General features: G+C 34.0%; 2 protein-coding genes across 2 annotated transcripts; one reads left to right on the forward strand and one right to left on the reverse strand.

Annotated features, from left to right (window-relative positions):
* Positions 1–1,128: 1,128 nt before the first annotated feature.
* LOC112018569 (clavaminate synthase-like protein At3g21360) lies at positions 1,129–4,473 on the reverse strand. Its single transcript, XM_024051095.2, has 3 exons — positions 4,013–4,473; positions 2,472–2,725; positions 1,129–1,707 (listed from the first exon to the last, which is right to left on the reverse strand). Exons 1-3 carry the CDS (start codon positions 4,379–4,381, stop codon positions 1,347–1,349), a joined length of 984 nt encoding a protein of 327 aa, XP_023906863.1. The 5' UTR covers positions 4,382–4,473; the 3' UTR covers positions 1,129–1,346.
* Positions 4,474–6,892: 2,419 nt separating this feature from the next.
* Positions 6,893–11,529, forward strand: LOC112018567 (beta-amyrin synthase). Its single transcript, XM_065770224.1, is given in 11 exon segments — positions 6,893–6,997; positions 7,278–7,397; positions 7,519–7,637; positions 7,727–7,828; position 7,994; positions 8,290–8,346; positions 8,487–8,677; positions 8,923–9,100; positions 9,331–9,415; positions 9,522–9,604; positions 11,018–11,529. Coding segments are annotated over 11 exon segments (1,254 nt in total). The 3' UTR covers positions 11,231–11,529.
* Positions 11,530–15,625: the final 4,096 nt, after the last annotated feature.

The raw sequence follows: 15,625 nt of genomic DNA on the forward strand, positions 1-15,625 counted from the left end.
TTGTACTCTTCCTTGGACACGCTTAGCCGGGGGACTCTGTGCCAGCTGGTGGGGCCTTGGAAGCTCCTTGAGGTTAGTTCTCTTTTCTCTTGTTTTGTAGCTCTTGTACTTCTCATTCTAGCAATTATTTTCACCCACATGCTATTAAGGTTTAAAGGAAACCGCACATCATGCCCTTGCAAATTGTATCTATGTTTTCATTTCGCAAACAATCATCCTATAAACTGTATTCATTCATCTTGCAAATTGTAATCTTACAAACTAATATCTTGCAAACTCTACACCATTCACTCTCAATCAAACCTACAGAGACAACTATCTTCTACGGAAGGCTCAATTTGTTCCCAACTTGAAAGTGCAACACCTTTATGTATATCTTGATGGATCAACACCAATTCCACCACAAGCCATCACTACTCAAACGGATGTTGATAATCAATTCTTGATGAATTCAGGATCAAATAATTCTTGGTGCCTTCATCTCCTCACTTTTTGAAAAAACATACTAGCAAGTGGTCAAATGCACCACCTCATCAGAAGTATAGCAGACATCTATCAACTTATTACCTTGAAGAAAGTGAAACTCCTATAAGCAGAATATTTTCATCAATTTACAAATCTTGCCCCTATTGATTAACCACTCAATGACTTTGAGCCTTTTCTTTTTTATTGGCTGGCCTCAATTACAAATATGATTGCGTTGTGGCTTCAATCACGGTGACGCTAAAGTCACAAAGGAGTCATATTCGGATTCGAGGCCAGCCAATAAGAAACCAAAAACCGCAAAATCATTGAGTGGTTGATCAATAGTAGCAAGAGTGTTGGCAAAACTAGTAAATTGATGAGAATAGTCTGTTATAGAGGAGTTTTCCTTCTTCAAGGTAGCAAGTAGGTAGTGAATTTGCATAATCCGTGCTCGACATTAAGATGTAAACATTTTTCTAATATCTGCCATAATTCTCATGAGGTGGTGCATTTGACCACAAAACTAGTATTTTTTTCAAAAAGTAAGGAGATGAGGGCACCGAAATAATTTGATATATCCTAGGAGAAGAATTCGTGGAGGCAAACAGAAAAAGGGTATGCATTTAGTTTCACGTATGGCTTGGGTCTAACTAGACAGGTTGGTTAAATTTTCAACCAAATTTCTATTGTAGAGCAATTGTAATAGGTTTTGTTTATGCATACTGGTATTGTTAATACTTCTCCACAAACGTGGCATAAACTACAAATATGGTTTGTACGCCATTACAATACTTTATTTATACATCTCCATAACGCAGCCTAAAATTGTATAATTTCGTACCAACCAATAAAACCATTTGCAGGGTGAAGATGCACCTACACTACTTGCAAAGTGAAGCTAATATACGGCGAGGTGGATTGAATGATCTTCGGGCATGAAGGACAGCCCAATTATCCAGCAAAAGAACATCACCTTTCTGCCAAGGAAAGGCTACACTTTCCTCTTCAAGGATATTTAGACAGTCATAGATGATATCAGCTGGCAACGGTTTGCCATCTCCAAAGGTAACAGCTTTTACAGGATCATTCCTGGCATCCTCCCAGCCTGTATAAGCAGCAACCATGCTGTTAAACCAAATCTTGCGCTGTCTTGTCTTGTCGAATTTAATAGCTGGGATTGGACCCATTATTGTTTTCACTGAATCCTCCAGCCATTCCAGCTTCATCCCCAAATTAGCAGCCCTGTCAAATACGTTGGAAGAGCCATATTATCTCCAGGTCCAAATAATAGATATTATACCTGTTAATGCTCTGTAATTGTATATGCTAATCTACTTTGAAGCCATCGTATGAAAAGATGATCTTAGCTATACAGATAGCGCAAGAACTTAAATTGAATATATGGGACATCTATAAGATGATTAGTCCTGAATGTCCTGAACAATGGCCTCATGCAATACTTTTTGCAAGGCATTGAGCCTGCTAATATCTATCAAGTAGAAGCCATACAAGAAAAGCAGTTCAGCAAATAGAACGTGTGCAACAATATAGTTGTTGCTCTAATGAGTTTGAACGCAAGAAGTTCACCTATACTGATCATATATTACAGTGAACCTGAGCACCATAAAAATAAAATGCCATCACAGCTTGCAACATGGAAACTTTTTATCCCTCATTACCGTACAACTTGTGATTTCAAAAGAAACATACACTGAAGTGATTTTCAACTAGTCTTGGAATAACACTATTGTAAAGAACATTAATAAGTTGTTATGGTGTAGGAACTATGATCATATTAATGAGAGCTAAATTTGTGTCCAAAGTAGATTGTGCTTTAACTTGTTTCACCTATCTCATTGCATGTATTCCCAATCAAAACAGGACCATGTCTGGTTTGTTCATGTTTTACAAGAATCAACTACCAGATAAGGAACTGCAGCTTGTCATGCACAAATGCTTGGAATAAAAATCATTTCAAATATCAAACAATAGTTCAAATCACAAACCTTTCCTCAGCCACACTCTTGTCGTTGGTCAAGAATGTTGATTTCCACCCACGCCCGATTGGAGATGACGGGTCATCATCTTCACCTAATACCCGTGTATATAACAATCCATGCTCTTCTAGTCGCTCAACAAATTCTGGGTGTCTCTCTTTCACCTTTTCATAGACAAGATGGCTAAGAACTATAGGAGTCTCTCCCCCACTTCCAGGCTCCACTTCACAGAAGAAAAAAAGCTTGGAAGGGAATGTAGGAACCTATTAATAAACCCAAGTAAGTCCTAAACAAAGCTCAAGAAGATATGCTGATAAAAATATCTTACACAATGAAGTATGCAACACTCACGTGTAAATCCCACATTCAAGGATTCCATATGCATAATAGATCTAGTGACACAAAATATTTCACATTTGTTGCAGACATAACCTTTTGTAATAATGTGCATGTGTTTGATTAAGAACCCAAAGTGTCAATGTGATGCTGTGATTGAATGGGGTACTAGAGAGTTGACCAAAAAAAAAAAAAAATTCTCTTAAAGGCTGTATTATGTAAACTGATCATGGCTGCTACTGTTTATTATATTTGGCTTCAAAGAAATGCTCGGATATACAAAGGGCATGTTAAATCTGAAGATGCCATTGTCACCTCCATAAAGTGGGATGTTAAAACTCAAATTGAGTTTTGAAAGAAGGTGAAGTTGTCACTGCAGAACAAAGTATTATGGAGCATCTCCCCTAAAGTTTTCAAGAACTGAAGACGGTTTGCTGTTGTGGATTTTTTTTTAATTTTTTTTATTTATGTGCAGTTCTTCTTTAATAAGTATTAGAGCTGCTATTTGTACTGATTGTGCAGTGTGGAAGAGGATTTGTTGTCCTGTACTGCTGTATGGTTTGGTGTTGTTTTGTATGGTGCTCAACTGCACTGAGTTGTAGAACTTGTATTCCATTTCTTTCGTAATGAATTTAACTAAAAACAGAAAAAAGAGTAGTGGATTATGTGAAAGTGATGTTATCCAATGAAAACTTGTCACCTTAGCAAGTTGTAAAACAGATCGTACAAAGTTGTCTCAAGAGCATTGCTCATATATACATGTCCCCACTCTTGGATCCCATATATATGCCCTTTTACATGTCGGAAAGCATCTCATGCACCGAATATATGGACCATTCCTCTGACAGCATGTAAGCATGACTATCCTATACTTTAGATATACATTAGCTGAAACCTATTTGAAAACACGATTTCACAATTTTAGCTGTTTAACAACTGTGTAACTATCACCGCTAAATACCGCCTTTTGCTAGAACCAGGTGATACAAAAACTATGTGCCGTTTTCATCCATAAAAAGGGCAATGACACACCCTTTGGACCACACTCACCCTAAAATGATATAGTTTAATGTTAACGACGACATGTCGTCCACCTTGTGAAACGACAAACCGTATGTAAACTCAGCGTTGTTAATATAAAAACGACAACACCTTCAATATAAAAGGTCGTTAGCAAATTGCCCCCCAAAAAAGGATAAAATTACGGAATAGACCTGAGCCATTTCATGATGAAAAGGAATCTTCTGATCTGGCGGGGACTCATTGGCGGTGAAGACCCTACCCACAACGTTGGTCCGAGGGGCAGCTCCACCCACGTAAGGAAGTTCCTCGAAGCCAAAGGCCTCAACGACGTCGTTGAATTCCGAGGCTGTATTTACAGGAAAGCCCCTGAGGAGTACAGCACCGGACTTGTGAAGCACAGAGTCGAGAAACGTTTTCTCGGTTTTGATGGCTTTGGTGAAAAGAGACAGAGAGGAAGGAGGGGTCTGGGACTTGGGGTTGGGTGATAGAACTAAAGGGAATTGAATTCCGTTGAAAAGCTTTTGGTGTGGGATTTGGAATTCCAAGAATGTCTCCGACATGGTTATGCTCTGTTCTTTTTCTATACTGTTCTGTTTGTTTTTCTGTGAATCTGTTTGTTTACTCTGGAACTCTGGTGGGAAAATTAGTAAAGAGCCTTTGCTGCTTGTTTGTTGATTGTGTCCAGGTTCGATGAATGGTGGTTTTGGGCTTTTAGATGTGACTATGGCAGTCCATCCAAGTGTGCATAACACTTCTAATGGGCTAGCCCATATGTAAGTTGCAACTAAAACCCACTCTTAAATACTTTATCAAAAAGAGCAGTAGAACATAGAAACAATTGTGTTCTTGGGATAATTTCCATCGACTGATTTTTTTTTTTTTTTTTTTTTTTTTTAACTTTTAAGAGCTTATTTGTAATTTTAGAATTTACACATTGTTGAAGATATATTAATCTTCCAACAAAAGAGGCTAACACTTGAAACACCCTATTATTATGTTAGAGTCATATTTTCTATGTAATTGGCTAATCCTTTAACAAAATACATTTTATTTGTAATTGGGTTGATCTAAGTTGAATTTAATATATCAAGAAGTATGTTATTCAAATATATCAATTGGTATCATTAAAAACATGAAGTTTGATCCAAGAAATAAGTAAAGAAAAGCTGTTTCATGAAAACTTGACACAAGCTCGATACTAATTGCTATCGAGGATTAATGGAGAAGCTCGACACAAGCTCGATCTGTCGAGAACTATGAATTCATGATTCTCAGATTTGAATTTCGGCTCATGATGACTTGAATGATTAGAGTTTCTCTCTTTACAATCCTAGTCATATATAAGGCTTATTTTAAAAGTCATTAAGTACGGAATCAGAGACCTAGAACTCATATACTCTGTGTGAAACTACTGCGTTTGTGCGCCTTAGGGTTTTGTAACCAAATGCTTCTTGATCTTCAACGTTTATGAAGTGAAGAACTTTGTAGCCAATAACAATCAATCAAGTTGCTGGACTTAGTGATGTACTAGGACCTATGCAAAGGAGTTAGTCATAAATTGGAGATTTGTGCAAAACAAAGAGATCTGCTGTAAGATCAAGTTCAATTGGGTATTAAAGTAAATGTTCAATTGTAGGTTGGTATTTTGGGATAGGCCAGGTTAGCGGTAAGATTCCTCATACTTGTAATTGCTTGATTATTGATTAGTAGATTCTTGGGAGTGGTGGCCTTGGTGCCTCCACGATTTGCATGTAATTTGACCTAATTAATCAACTTGATAATTGAATTAATTAACCGGGATTAATCTATAACCCAACATATTAAATTTACATGTTAAAGAAAATTGGATATGAGAACTAAGAGATGCTAGCAAATTCAACAAGACCTCACATAAAATAAAGGACCCAAAAAAATAGGGGAATTTTGTATAGAGATTGTTAACATATGGCTAGGAAATTATAATTAACAATCCCTAGGCCCCAAAAAATTTTAAGAAATTATCCTATAAACCATTGGGTTCATCAATACTATTATTGTTAGTCATAATTAATCTTAGAATTTTGCTAGTAAAACTAAATTCAAACGTAACCCTAGTTCCTAGCCATTTTTTCTGATTCCAAAGTTGGTATCTTTTGTCATGTAGTGCTTTGTCATGAATTGTAAGAAGTGAAAAGAGACAAATACATTTTACAATGTTTAAGAAATCATAGACATCAACATAAAGGAAAAAAGAAAGTATCACCATCCACGTCAATATTTAATAATAAAAAATATCCCCTATAAACAGGGGCGGAGGTACAATTTGGGTTAGGGGGAAGGGGGATGGCTCCCCCAAATCTTTTTAGAAACCCTCTAATAGCCAAAATCACAATTTTTCACAATTTGTCTTTTTCCATTTCTTCTCTTAACAGTTAGCCATATCTCATATCTTTTTATTAACTTCTTCTAACTTTTAGTTTTAGTTCCATTTAGAAGATTCAATCATTTTTTATCCAAAAAAGGAAAAAAAAAAAGATTCATATTTTTTTTCCCTAAAAGGATAATACTTTCATATAGTCTATTAAATTCCCCAATTAAACACAATTGTTCTTGAATATGAAAATAATGTTTGTGTTTTATTGGTCATGGTAAATAGGTGGTTGAGTTTCATTAGGAAACGTAATATACTACACTTAAAAATGCATCGTATTTAAGTTTTTCCCTTTCCCAAAACTCTATAATATGTCATTCCACTTTTGAGAGATAGTTTCAACTTATAACGTCTACACCTAATCATTGTTTTTTATTATTAGACTAAAATACCAATTTTTTTTTTTTTTGTAGGCGAGAACCAAACCCATGTTTTTTATTTCAAAAATACAAGAAAATTGTTTTTTCTTTATATTCTCAAAAACAAGTTTTTGAAAATAGAAAACAAAAACTGCTACCAAACATAACCTTAGCCTCTTAGGAATACAAATGAAACAAATTAACAAGAACAAGGTGGTAATGTGATTCTAAAATAATTAAGAAAAGAAATAGACATTGTTAACATTACTTCTAATGCCATTTGCATTGAACAGGCAATATCTATGCTTTGTTGTTGGGTTGATGATCCAGATGGGGATTATTTCAAGAAACATCTTGCTAGGTTGAAAGAATACATATGGGTTGCTGAAGATGGAATCAAGATGCAAGTAAGTACACCTGTTTTGCAAAACAATTGTGGAACTTTTTACCTATCTATTGAATACTTAAATTTGAGTTAATGTTGAACCATTAATGATGATACTTCTTAAAATAATCTCTTTATAGATTTGGTTATATATAGATGGAACTGTGTTAACTTACATATATTTGACCAAATGATACATTTAAAACTGACTATAAGCCCAGAATTCTGATTTTCTAGCTTTATATATTTATGTAGAAAAAAGAAAGGAAATATTGACTTTGATATATGCAATTTGTTTGCAGAGTTTTGGTAGTCAATCGTGGGATGCTAGTTTGGCTATTCAAGCTCTTATTACTAGTGATCTCACAAATGAAATTGGCCCTGTGTTGGCGAGAGGGCACGACTTCTTAAAAAAATCTCAGGTTCGATTTTCAATTCTTAAATCATCTTTTTGCAATGGAAAAGGTCTCCGTTTTTAACTAAAAAAATTTCATTAACCAATTTTCATTTAGAGTTATTGTATTTCCTTTAAACAATGTAAAGGTCAGGGACAATCCTCCTGGAGACTCTAAAAGAATGTATCGTCACATTTCTAAGGGATCATGGACTTTCTCTGATCAAGATAATGGATTACAAGTTTCTGATTGCACTGCAGAATGTTTGAGGGTAATTAACTCTGTTTAGTGCTTCCTCAAATTCTAGTGTTGCTTTGCGTCCATAATCACTGTGACAATATATTCTCTTATACTTCACGGTGCTGTTTGCTTTTGTCAAGGATGCCACCTGGGATTGTTGGTAAGAAAATGGAACCTGAGCAATTGTTTGATGCTGTAAATATCATACTTTATATCCAGTTGAGGATTAACTTTTCCTAGCATAATAATTACAACTTGTAGTGACTTATCAAAAAAAAAAAACCACTTGTAGCTTAAGCTTTCAAGAAAAGATGAACCTAACAATTTAACCATTATTCTAACATTCCTCTCAGACGTGGACCTAGTACTTTTTAAAGAATTAGGGTCCAATACATGAGATTTTTAACCATTTTGTCCATCATAGGGCTGTATCTTTATGTTTGCTTATTTTACATGTACGAAAGAATAGAAAGTCAATGCTACCCTTGGTTATTGTGGATCCATAAATATTTAACAAGAAAATTACTTGTCCAAATCCAGAGATAATCACATCTCATAGCCTTTTGATACTCACTCTAAAGGAACTCTGTTAATGTTTCTTTATTTCTTTCTTTCTTCTTCTTTTTTTTGGTCTTGTTTCTTTCCTTAGTATTTCACTACGTTTATTTCAATAATGCAGAGTAAAAATGGTGGTTTGGCTGCCTGGGAGCCTGCAGGAGCTCAAAAATGGTTGGAAGTTAGTACCTTAACATAGGCGTTGGCATGTTCTTTTGAAAATACTCGAAAATTATCAATAGATATATATATATATATATATATATTATTAACTATCTAATATTAGTGGAAAATTTTTAACATTTTCGTTGTCTCTCTTAGATGCTTAATCCCGTAGAATTCTATGCTGACATTATCATTGAGCATGAGTATGTTGAATGCACCGCATCAGCAATCCAAGCTTTAGTTTTGTTTAAGAAGTTGTACCCTGAGCACAGGAAGAAAGAAATTGAGGATTTCATTACAAATGCTGTCAGATACATTGAAAACATGCAAATGTTAGATGGGTCGTGGTATGTTTTTCTACTGGTTTACTAGGAGTTTGCTTGGCAAAGGCCTTTTCTTTGAAATTTTTAACTTATTTACTTATGTATGGTTTTTACTGCCTTATTTCCACAAAATATATATTTTCAAATGCTACTTCAAATGAACTCTAGAAAAGTTTGAATGTTGAATATATTATTATTTTTACTATTATTATTATTTTCATGGTTATATGTGCAGTACAAATCAATCACATGACGGGTCTTTGTCGTAGGTATGGAAACTGGGGAATCTGTTTTTTATATGGTACATGGTTTGCCCTTGGCGGGTTAGCTGCAGCTGGAAAAACCTACTACAATTGTCCTGCCATGCGCAAAGCAGTTGATTTTCTTCTCAAAACACAAAAAGGTGATGGTGGTTGGGGAGAGAGCCATCTTTCATGCCCAAAAATGGTAATGTTTCACCATCGATTAGTTGTAAGCCTTTTGATTTTTTTTTTCTTCTCATATTCAACATCTTCCATTGCATCAATAATTATTTCTGTAAGATTTTTGGTTCAATGAAGTTTTTGAAGATCAATTAATCAAAGAAATGTCTTTCTTTGTATTTCTTGAGATTCTAGACGATGTGTTGATTCTTTAATCAAAGTAAATTAACAAATTTTCAATGCCGGGTTATATAGGAATACATACCTCTTGAAGGAAACCAATCGAATTTGGTACAAACTGCATGGGCTATGATGGGCCTTATTCATGCTGGACAGGTTGGTTTATTGTTTAGAAAATTGTCATCACATATCGAGTTATTGTATGAAATTTTTTTTTTTTTTTTTGGTTTTAATAATTCTAAGAACAAAGTTTTACTTGTAATAAGCTGAAAGAGACCCAACACCTCTTCACCGCTCAGCAAAATTGATAATCAATTCCCAATTGGAAGATGGCGATTTTCCTTAACAGGTTTGTTTATTTAACATTGCTTCAAAGAACAAAATGGAGGAAAATGATACTGAGTAGAAATACGAAAAATGGCATGAACGTAGAGTTTGTTTGGAATTTCGAGTGTAGGCAGATATTGTGTCAATTTTTATTGTACGTACAAGCATTTACATGTTTTTTTTTTTTTTTTATCAAGTTGTATCGCATATGAGATCAGAGGGTCAAATGCTGAAAATTGGAGTTGGTTGGAGGGTTTTGGTAGAGCAAAAATGGGCATGTCAGATGAATTTTAAAAGAAAGTATAGTTTTAAAAAATATTTATGAGAAACGCGTGAGTAATTTGGTTGATTGAAAATTGTAACTTGAGAAAAAATTGTTACTTTCCTTCCCTAAAGCTCCGATCCAGTTACCCCTCGTATACATCTTGCGATGCCAATAAAAATTGCCCTAAGAATTCTTAAATTATAGAGTGAGAGAGCTACCCATCTTCCTTAGTGCAAAACCTATGGTAGTCTCACACCTTCAATCTCTTAAATTGCCATATCCATATATAGATATATAGGAGATCCAAGCCATTCATATAGATTCCTTGAGCGATACTTGCTGAAGCTTGACACTCGAAATCATAGGAGTAATCTCTAGAGATTTTCAAGATGCCTTGAAATGTCCAAGGAAGCTTGGACTTGTGATTGATGGCTAAACTTTCTGAACCAAAAGATAGAAAGGAGAAATGATTGGTGCAATCAATTGCTGGCAGGAGCAGGGAGCTTAGGTATTTCTACTCTTGGAACTTGGAGGTTTTGTATGTGTAACTTATACTACTATTCTTACTAGTAGTTGGTTTTGTTGTTATAGTTCTCAGAGAGTTTTTTGCCCATTGTGGATTTTTCTCTCTATGTAAATCCCAATTTCATGGTGTTTGGGTTTGTGGGATTTGCTATTTTGTTGAGTATATCAATGCAATTACTTAATGGATTTCGTTAACGGAATCCCTAAGAACATTCGCTTATGAAATGTTTTTAGAAACTTTTTATGGAAAAAGAAAATAAAATTGATTTTTTAACAGTTTTTTATATTTCCCATAAAAGTAATATTAAAATTTAAATCAATTGGCTAATTAACTAATTGGGGATAATTTTGAATTTTTCTTAAAACCTGTAATTAGTGGTAATTGGGGATCTTAACTGGTGTGTTTCAATAGGAAATTAGTCATAATTGGGGTCAAACTAGTGTTTCTCAGAATTCATTATTGTGTTATAGAACACAATTTTTGGCCTTGTCTATTAAACATTAGTTTGCACAGAGAGACAACTAATTGATCTATGATTTTCTATTTTCAGACAGAAAAGTGAGAAAGGCAAAGTGACTTTTTATATTATACTTTAATTTTACTTCCAGTACTTTCTAACCATTTATTACTTTCTGTTGTGGCAGGAAACCACCGGAGTCCACATGAAGAATTTTATGTTGCACTATTCAGCATACATAAGTATTTTCCCATTGTGGGCTCTTGCAGAATACTGCAAGCGTGTTCCTTTGCCATCCAAAACAATGCAACTCAGAGCGGCGTTGCGAGTTGTTGATTCTCTTATTATTGTGCCGTTTACTTTTCTGTGTCTTATTCACCAATACTTTCTATCTCTTTAGCAATTGTTGATGTATGTGTCAAAGTTTATTATGGCCTCCAAAATAAATGGGAGTAAGATATACAATATTATATGGTATTGTTAAATAACGATGGACTGGGTGTTTGTTTACTGGTTTCACTTTGGAAAGTTAAGCTTTTAGGTTTGATTCTCGGACATGGTATTGTAGTCCGTTTCACTTGTTTGTTAGCTTATGTACTATGCCAGTTTACATGTATTATCTGGAGTCTGAACAAGAGAGGAAGTGTTGAAGAGTTTGGGTATTGATTGGAGATTGGAAAACATTGGAGCAACCCAAAATTGCCAAGGAGACTAGTAATTTGCAATTGGAGGCTCAAGTGCGAATCCAAAGACTAATGAGGAGAAAATATTCATGGAACTGGTTGCTAGCAAGAGTCAAAAGCTCGAGTACATAATTACTACTTAACTTGGAGAGTTTTGTAAGTAATATGCACTGCAACTATTTTCATTAATGCAACTCTTTTCAAGGCGTAAATTGTGAAAATGTGGTGGACATAATGAAATAAATACACACGCATGTGCACACGCATATATATAAAGTAATAATCCTAAAATAGTACATTGGTATTAACCGATATCAAAATATTTCATTTTTCGGATCAAATTGAAGTAGCCTCCGATATAGTATTATCTCCCTTACCAGTTCCCTCCTAACTCCGATCTCATGGTCTTCTTTATTTTTATATTTTTGGAGACACTAGAGTGGATCTTTAAGTTAATGATTTTCCACTATCCCGATGGCAACCATCAAACAAGAGAGGTTATTGACTTTGAATTGCATGAAAGTCGAAATACTCTTAGATGCATGGAGCATTTTTACTATTGCAATGTCGTATATATTTATTTAGCTTACAATATAAATCTTACATTACTACTACAATATAAACTAAGGATTTTTCGCAGCATTAAATACAACTTAAGTTGTGCCTTTAGGCCGCCATTTGTTAGTAAAAGCCAGCAGAGAGGCTTGGCTGTGACATAATTTAGCAACGTACGTAGTAGCTTGGTATGAATTTTGCACCCAAATCCAACCCTAACCTTGAACCTCTATTGTCTTCGAATCCAAATCCAAACATGCAGTTGAATCTTAAAGAAATCCTTCCAGGACTCGCTTAATTACCTCCATCTTTATCGTCGCCACATTGTGGATTGCAACATCAAGCCCTTGAATCTCTCTATCAATGCATATAGATGTAACCAATTCATATAGCAAGCTGTAGAGGCATTACCCATCGCACGAAGAGATTTTATATTCTCTAGTTTGTTTAAACTTCGCTATCCTTCGGTTGGGGAAATGTGTGGTTCTTTAATTTCTAGTTTTTTATTTTTATTTTTTATAATTTTAAAGAAAGTGGTCAACATTATGAAGGATGAAGAAAAGAAGAGAAAATTAAAAAGATTTTATTAGTATTTATTGATGTATATATTTGCCCATTTTAATTAGACCAACTATCATAATAACTGACTTATTGACTTAGTATCTATCTTCTTAAGCGAGAATTGGAGATGGATGAGAGTGCAGCTTTGAGAATGATTTCCAAACTCTTTGTTTGTTTAGACCCCTTAAAATAGTTTGTTTAACCTAATATATTAGCAAAGTGATTATTTAGGTTAATTATGAGATCTAAGTTAAACTAAGAGAGATCATATCATGCACAATAGCAAAAAAATAAAGAACACACAGATATGATCACTCAAGAAAACCAATGAAATGAACTGTCTCAAGGTAAAAATCTGGGGAGGATTTGATCTGTCTATCCTTAAGGTAAAACAAATCCACTATAAGATAATTGAAGTTTTTACAATAAGATTTAACCCTAAATCTATTGCTACCTCCAGTAGTAACTTACTAATACGACCACGTGCAAACTCTGAATCCACGGACTCCTTCTCTCTTGGATTTGAAGAACACTGTTAGAATAGCAAGTGCATGTGCATCGGATTAATTGTAGTAGATTGTAGTGTTGATTGATTGTAGTAGCTAGCTGATTACAAATTGTATTGGTTACTAGTACAGCTGGCATTAGTAGTTATAACTGATTGTATTGGCTGGCATGAGTTAGTTACATCAGTTCCTAGCATTAGTTAGTCACGGGCATGAGTCAGTTACATGAGTTCAAAAGTTAGTTAGTGGGCGGGAAGAGTATAAGACCAAGATAGTGGACTGTACTGTGGATCAACCAATAAGCATTTTCTCAATTCATTTTCTTCTTAATTCTTCTCTGTAAGAAACATATATCCATACATAATTTTTCAAAATGTGTTTGACCAAAAATAACGTTTATGCAACATGATTATTTTTCAAAAATCCCATTAAAAAGTTATTTACCTTGCAACCCACACAAAGCCTAATTCTCTAAGCTCCAAAGGAGATTAGGTAAAACCTAAACAATATCAAGCAAACCTATCACAATAAGTATAAAGCTTGAAATTGTATCTAGCTACAAATTAGGAATTGCCAAATAAGCACTTAATTAGGCAAGCCTAGGGTTTAACCTCATCAATAATAATATATTCCACTTCCAAAGTTTCTCAACAAATTAATTCACAAAACATAAACTCCAATTTATAAAGTTAACCCATTCAATATCATCTTCAACATTATGACTAGCTTCCATAAAGATTTACACTACATCATCAAGAGACTCATGAAAGCAAAATCAAAATATCCACCATTACAAACCCCAAATGTAAATCCTCCACTAGCTCCAAATAAACTGAATAGCAATGGAAAAATTAAATTTACCAACCATCACATGTTATAACTCAAAACCCCTAAATTTCCACCATAAACATACCTTAGATAGCCACCATTAGCACAAAACATAAATCCACTCATCAAATAATTCCACCAATACAAAACTCGTACATATAAACACATAATTATCACTTCCAATGCTCATAAATCACATGGATATCATTATCAAAGCTTAGACTAAAGAACCTCAAGCAAAAGCATATAAACCCACCAAAAAGAGTAGAAATATTTACATCAAATAAAAGATATGAAGGTGCTTAGAAGTTTCTAAGGATTTTCTGGTGATCTTGCCAGAAAAATGATGGTGGAAATAGTGGCATGGAGGTACCGATGGGAGAGTGTGAGGGAGTGAAGAGAGGAGTGTTGTGTGTTTGAGACAAAATGAAAAAGAAAAAGAGAACAAAGTGAGAAATATTTTGAGAGAGTTGAGAGCGGGGAAGGGTAAGGTAGGTGGGAGCACGTGGGACCCATAAAAATCTGACTTTTCTTCTTCTTCTTCTTCATCTTTTTGTGTGTGTGTGTGTGTGTGTGTGTGTGTGACTGGGATGTTATAGAGTTATTTGGCATTGTTTTTACTGGAAAAATTATTAAATTATTATTTGACGTTGTTGTAAAAATTTTGTTCGTTTGTTTTGGTGTTGATTGGATTTTTTTTTTTTATTAGATGAATGTCGATGATCCACTTGGATTTGGTGCACCCGGGACCCTACTTCTTCTAACCCTCTCCGCTCCTCCTAGTAGTACTAACCCACCTGCATTATAGGCCGAGATTTTGGCCCGAAATAAAATGTTGCCGTTTTAGCTCAAAACTTGCACATAGCATTTTTTGATGTCCTAGAAACATATGACAATGTATTTTCAAGAAAAAAAAAATCAGTCAATTTTCGAACGAAAATGCATCTGGCCATTACGTGCCAAAACGGGCCGGGATTTTAGCCCGAAATATAAGGTCATCATTTTTGCTCAAAACTTTCACATAGCTTATTTAGAGGTCCTAGAAACATATGAAAATATTTTTTTGAGAAAAAAATTCGATCAATTGACCACTGTTGGAATTTTCATACCTGGGTGACATATTAATTATATAGCAAAGTTTCACAATGAGTGTTAATAACAAAATAGTGAGTGGTTTTCTTAGTTTCCCTACACAATACACGGATTAATTCAAAATTTTACATAAAATAAAATTTAATTTTTACAAATATTATTGAGATTATCACAATAATTAGTAAGTCACTAAAAACTTTAAAATTAACTAACGTCACAGATGCATAAATTGAGCCACTTGACATAAATACAGTTTATATTAAAGTACAAAATTATCATAGATAAATAAAATAATATTAAATTTTTTAATAGAATTTTAAATTCCTTAAAACTTAAATAATAGAGTCTTACATAAATTAAACTATTCTAACAATTAATAAGATATATCTAAAATAATAATTAATAAAATAAATAAAATTTTAATTTGTGTAGAAATTTATATTTCTTAAAAAATTGGTAATAGACTTTTAGTTAAATTAAATTATTCTAATATTTTATAAAATAAACTAATTTAATAATCAATGAAAGTGTAGCCATTTATGAATATGACAGAACAACGTCGGGACACAT

This window comes from Quercus suber, unplaced genomic scaffold (genome assembly GCF_002906115.3).
Source record: "Quercus suber isolate HL8 unplaced genomic scaffold, Cork oak 2.0 scaffold_167A, whole genome shotgun sequence".
In the NCBI taxonomy this organism is placed as follows: Eukaryota; Viridiplantae; Streptophyta; class Magnoliopsida; order Fagales; family Fagaceae; genus Quercus; species Quercus suber.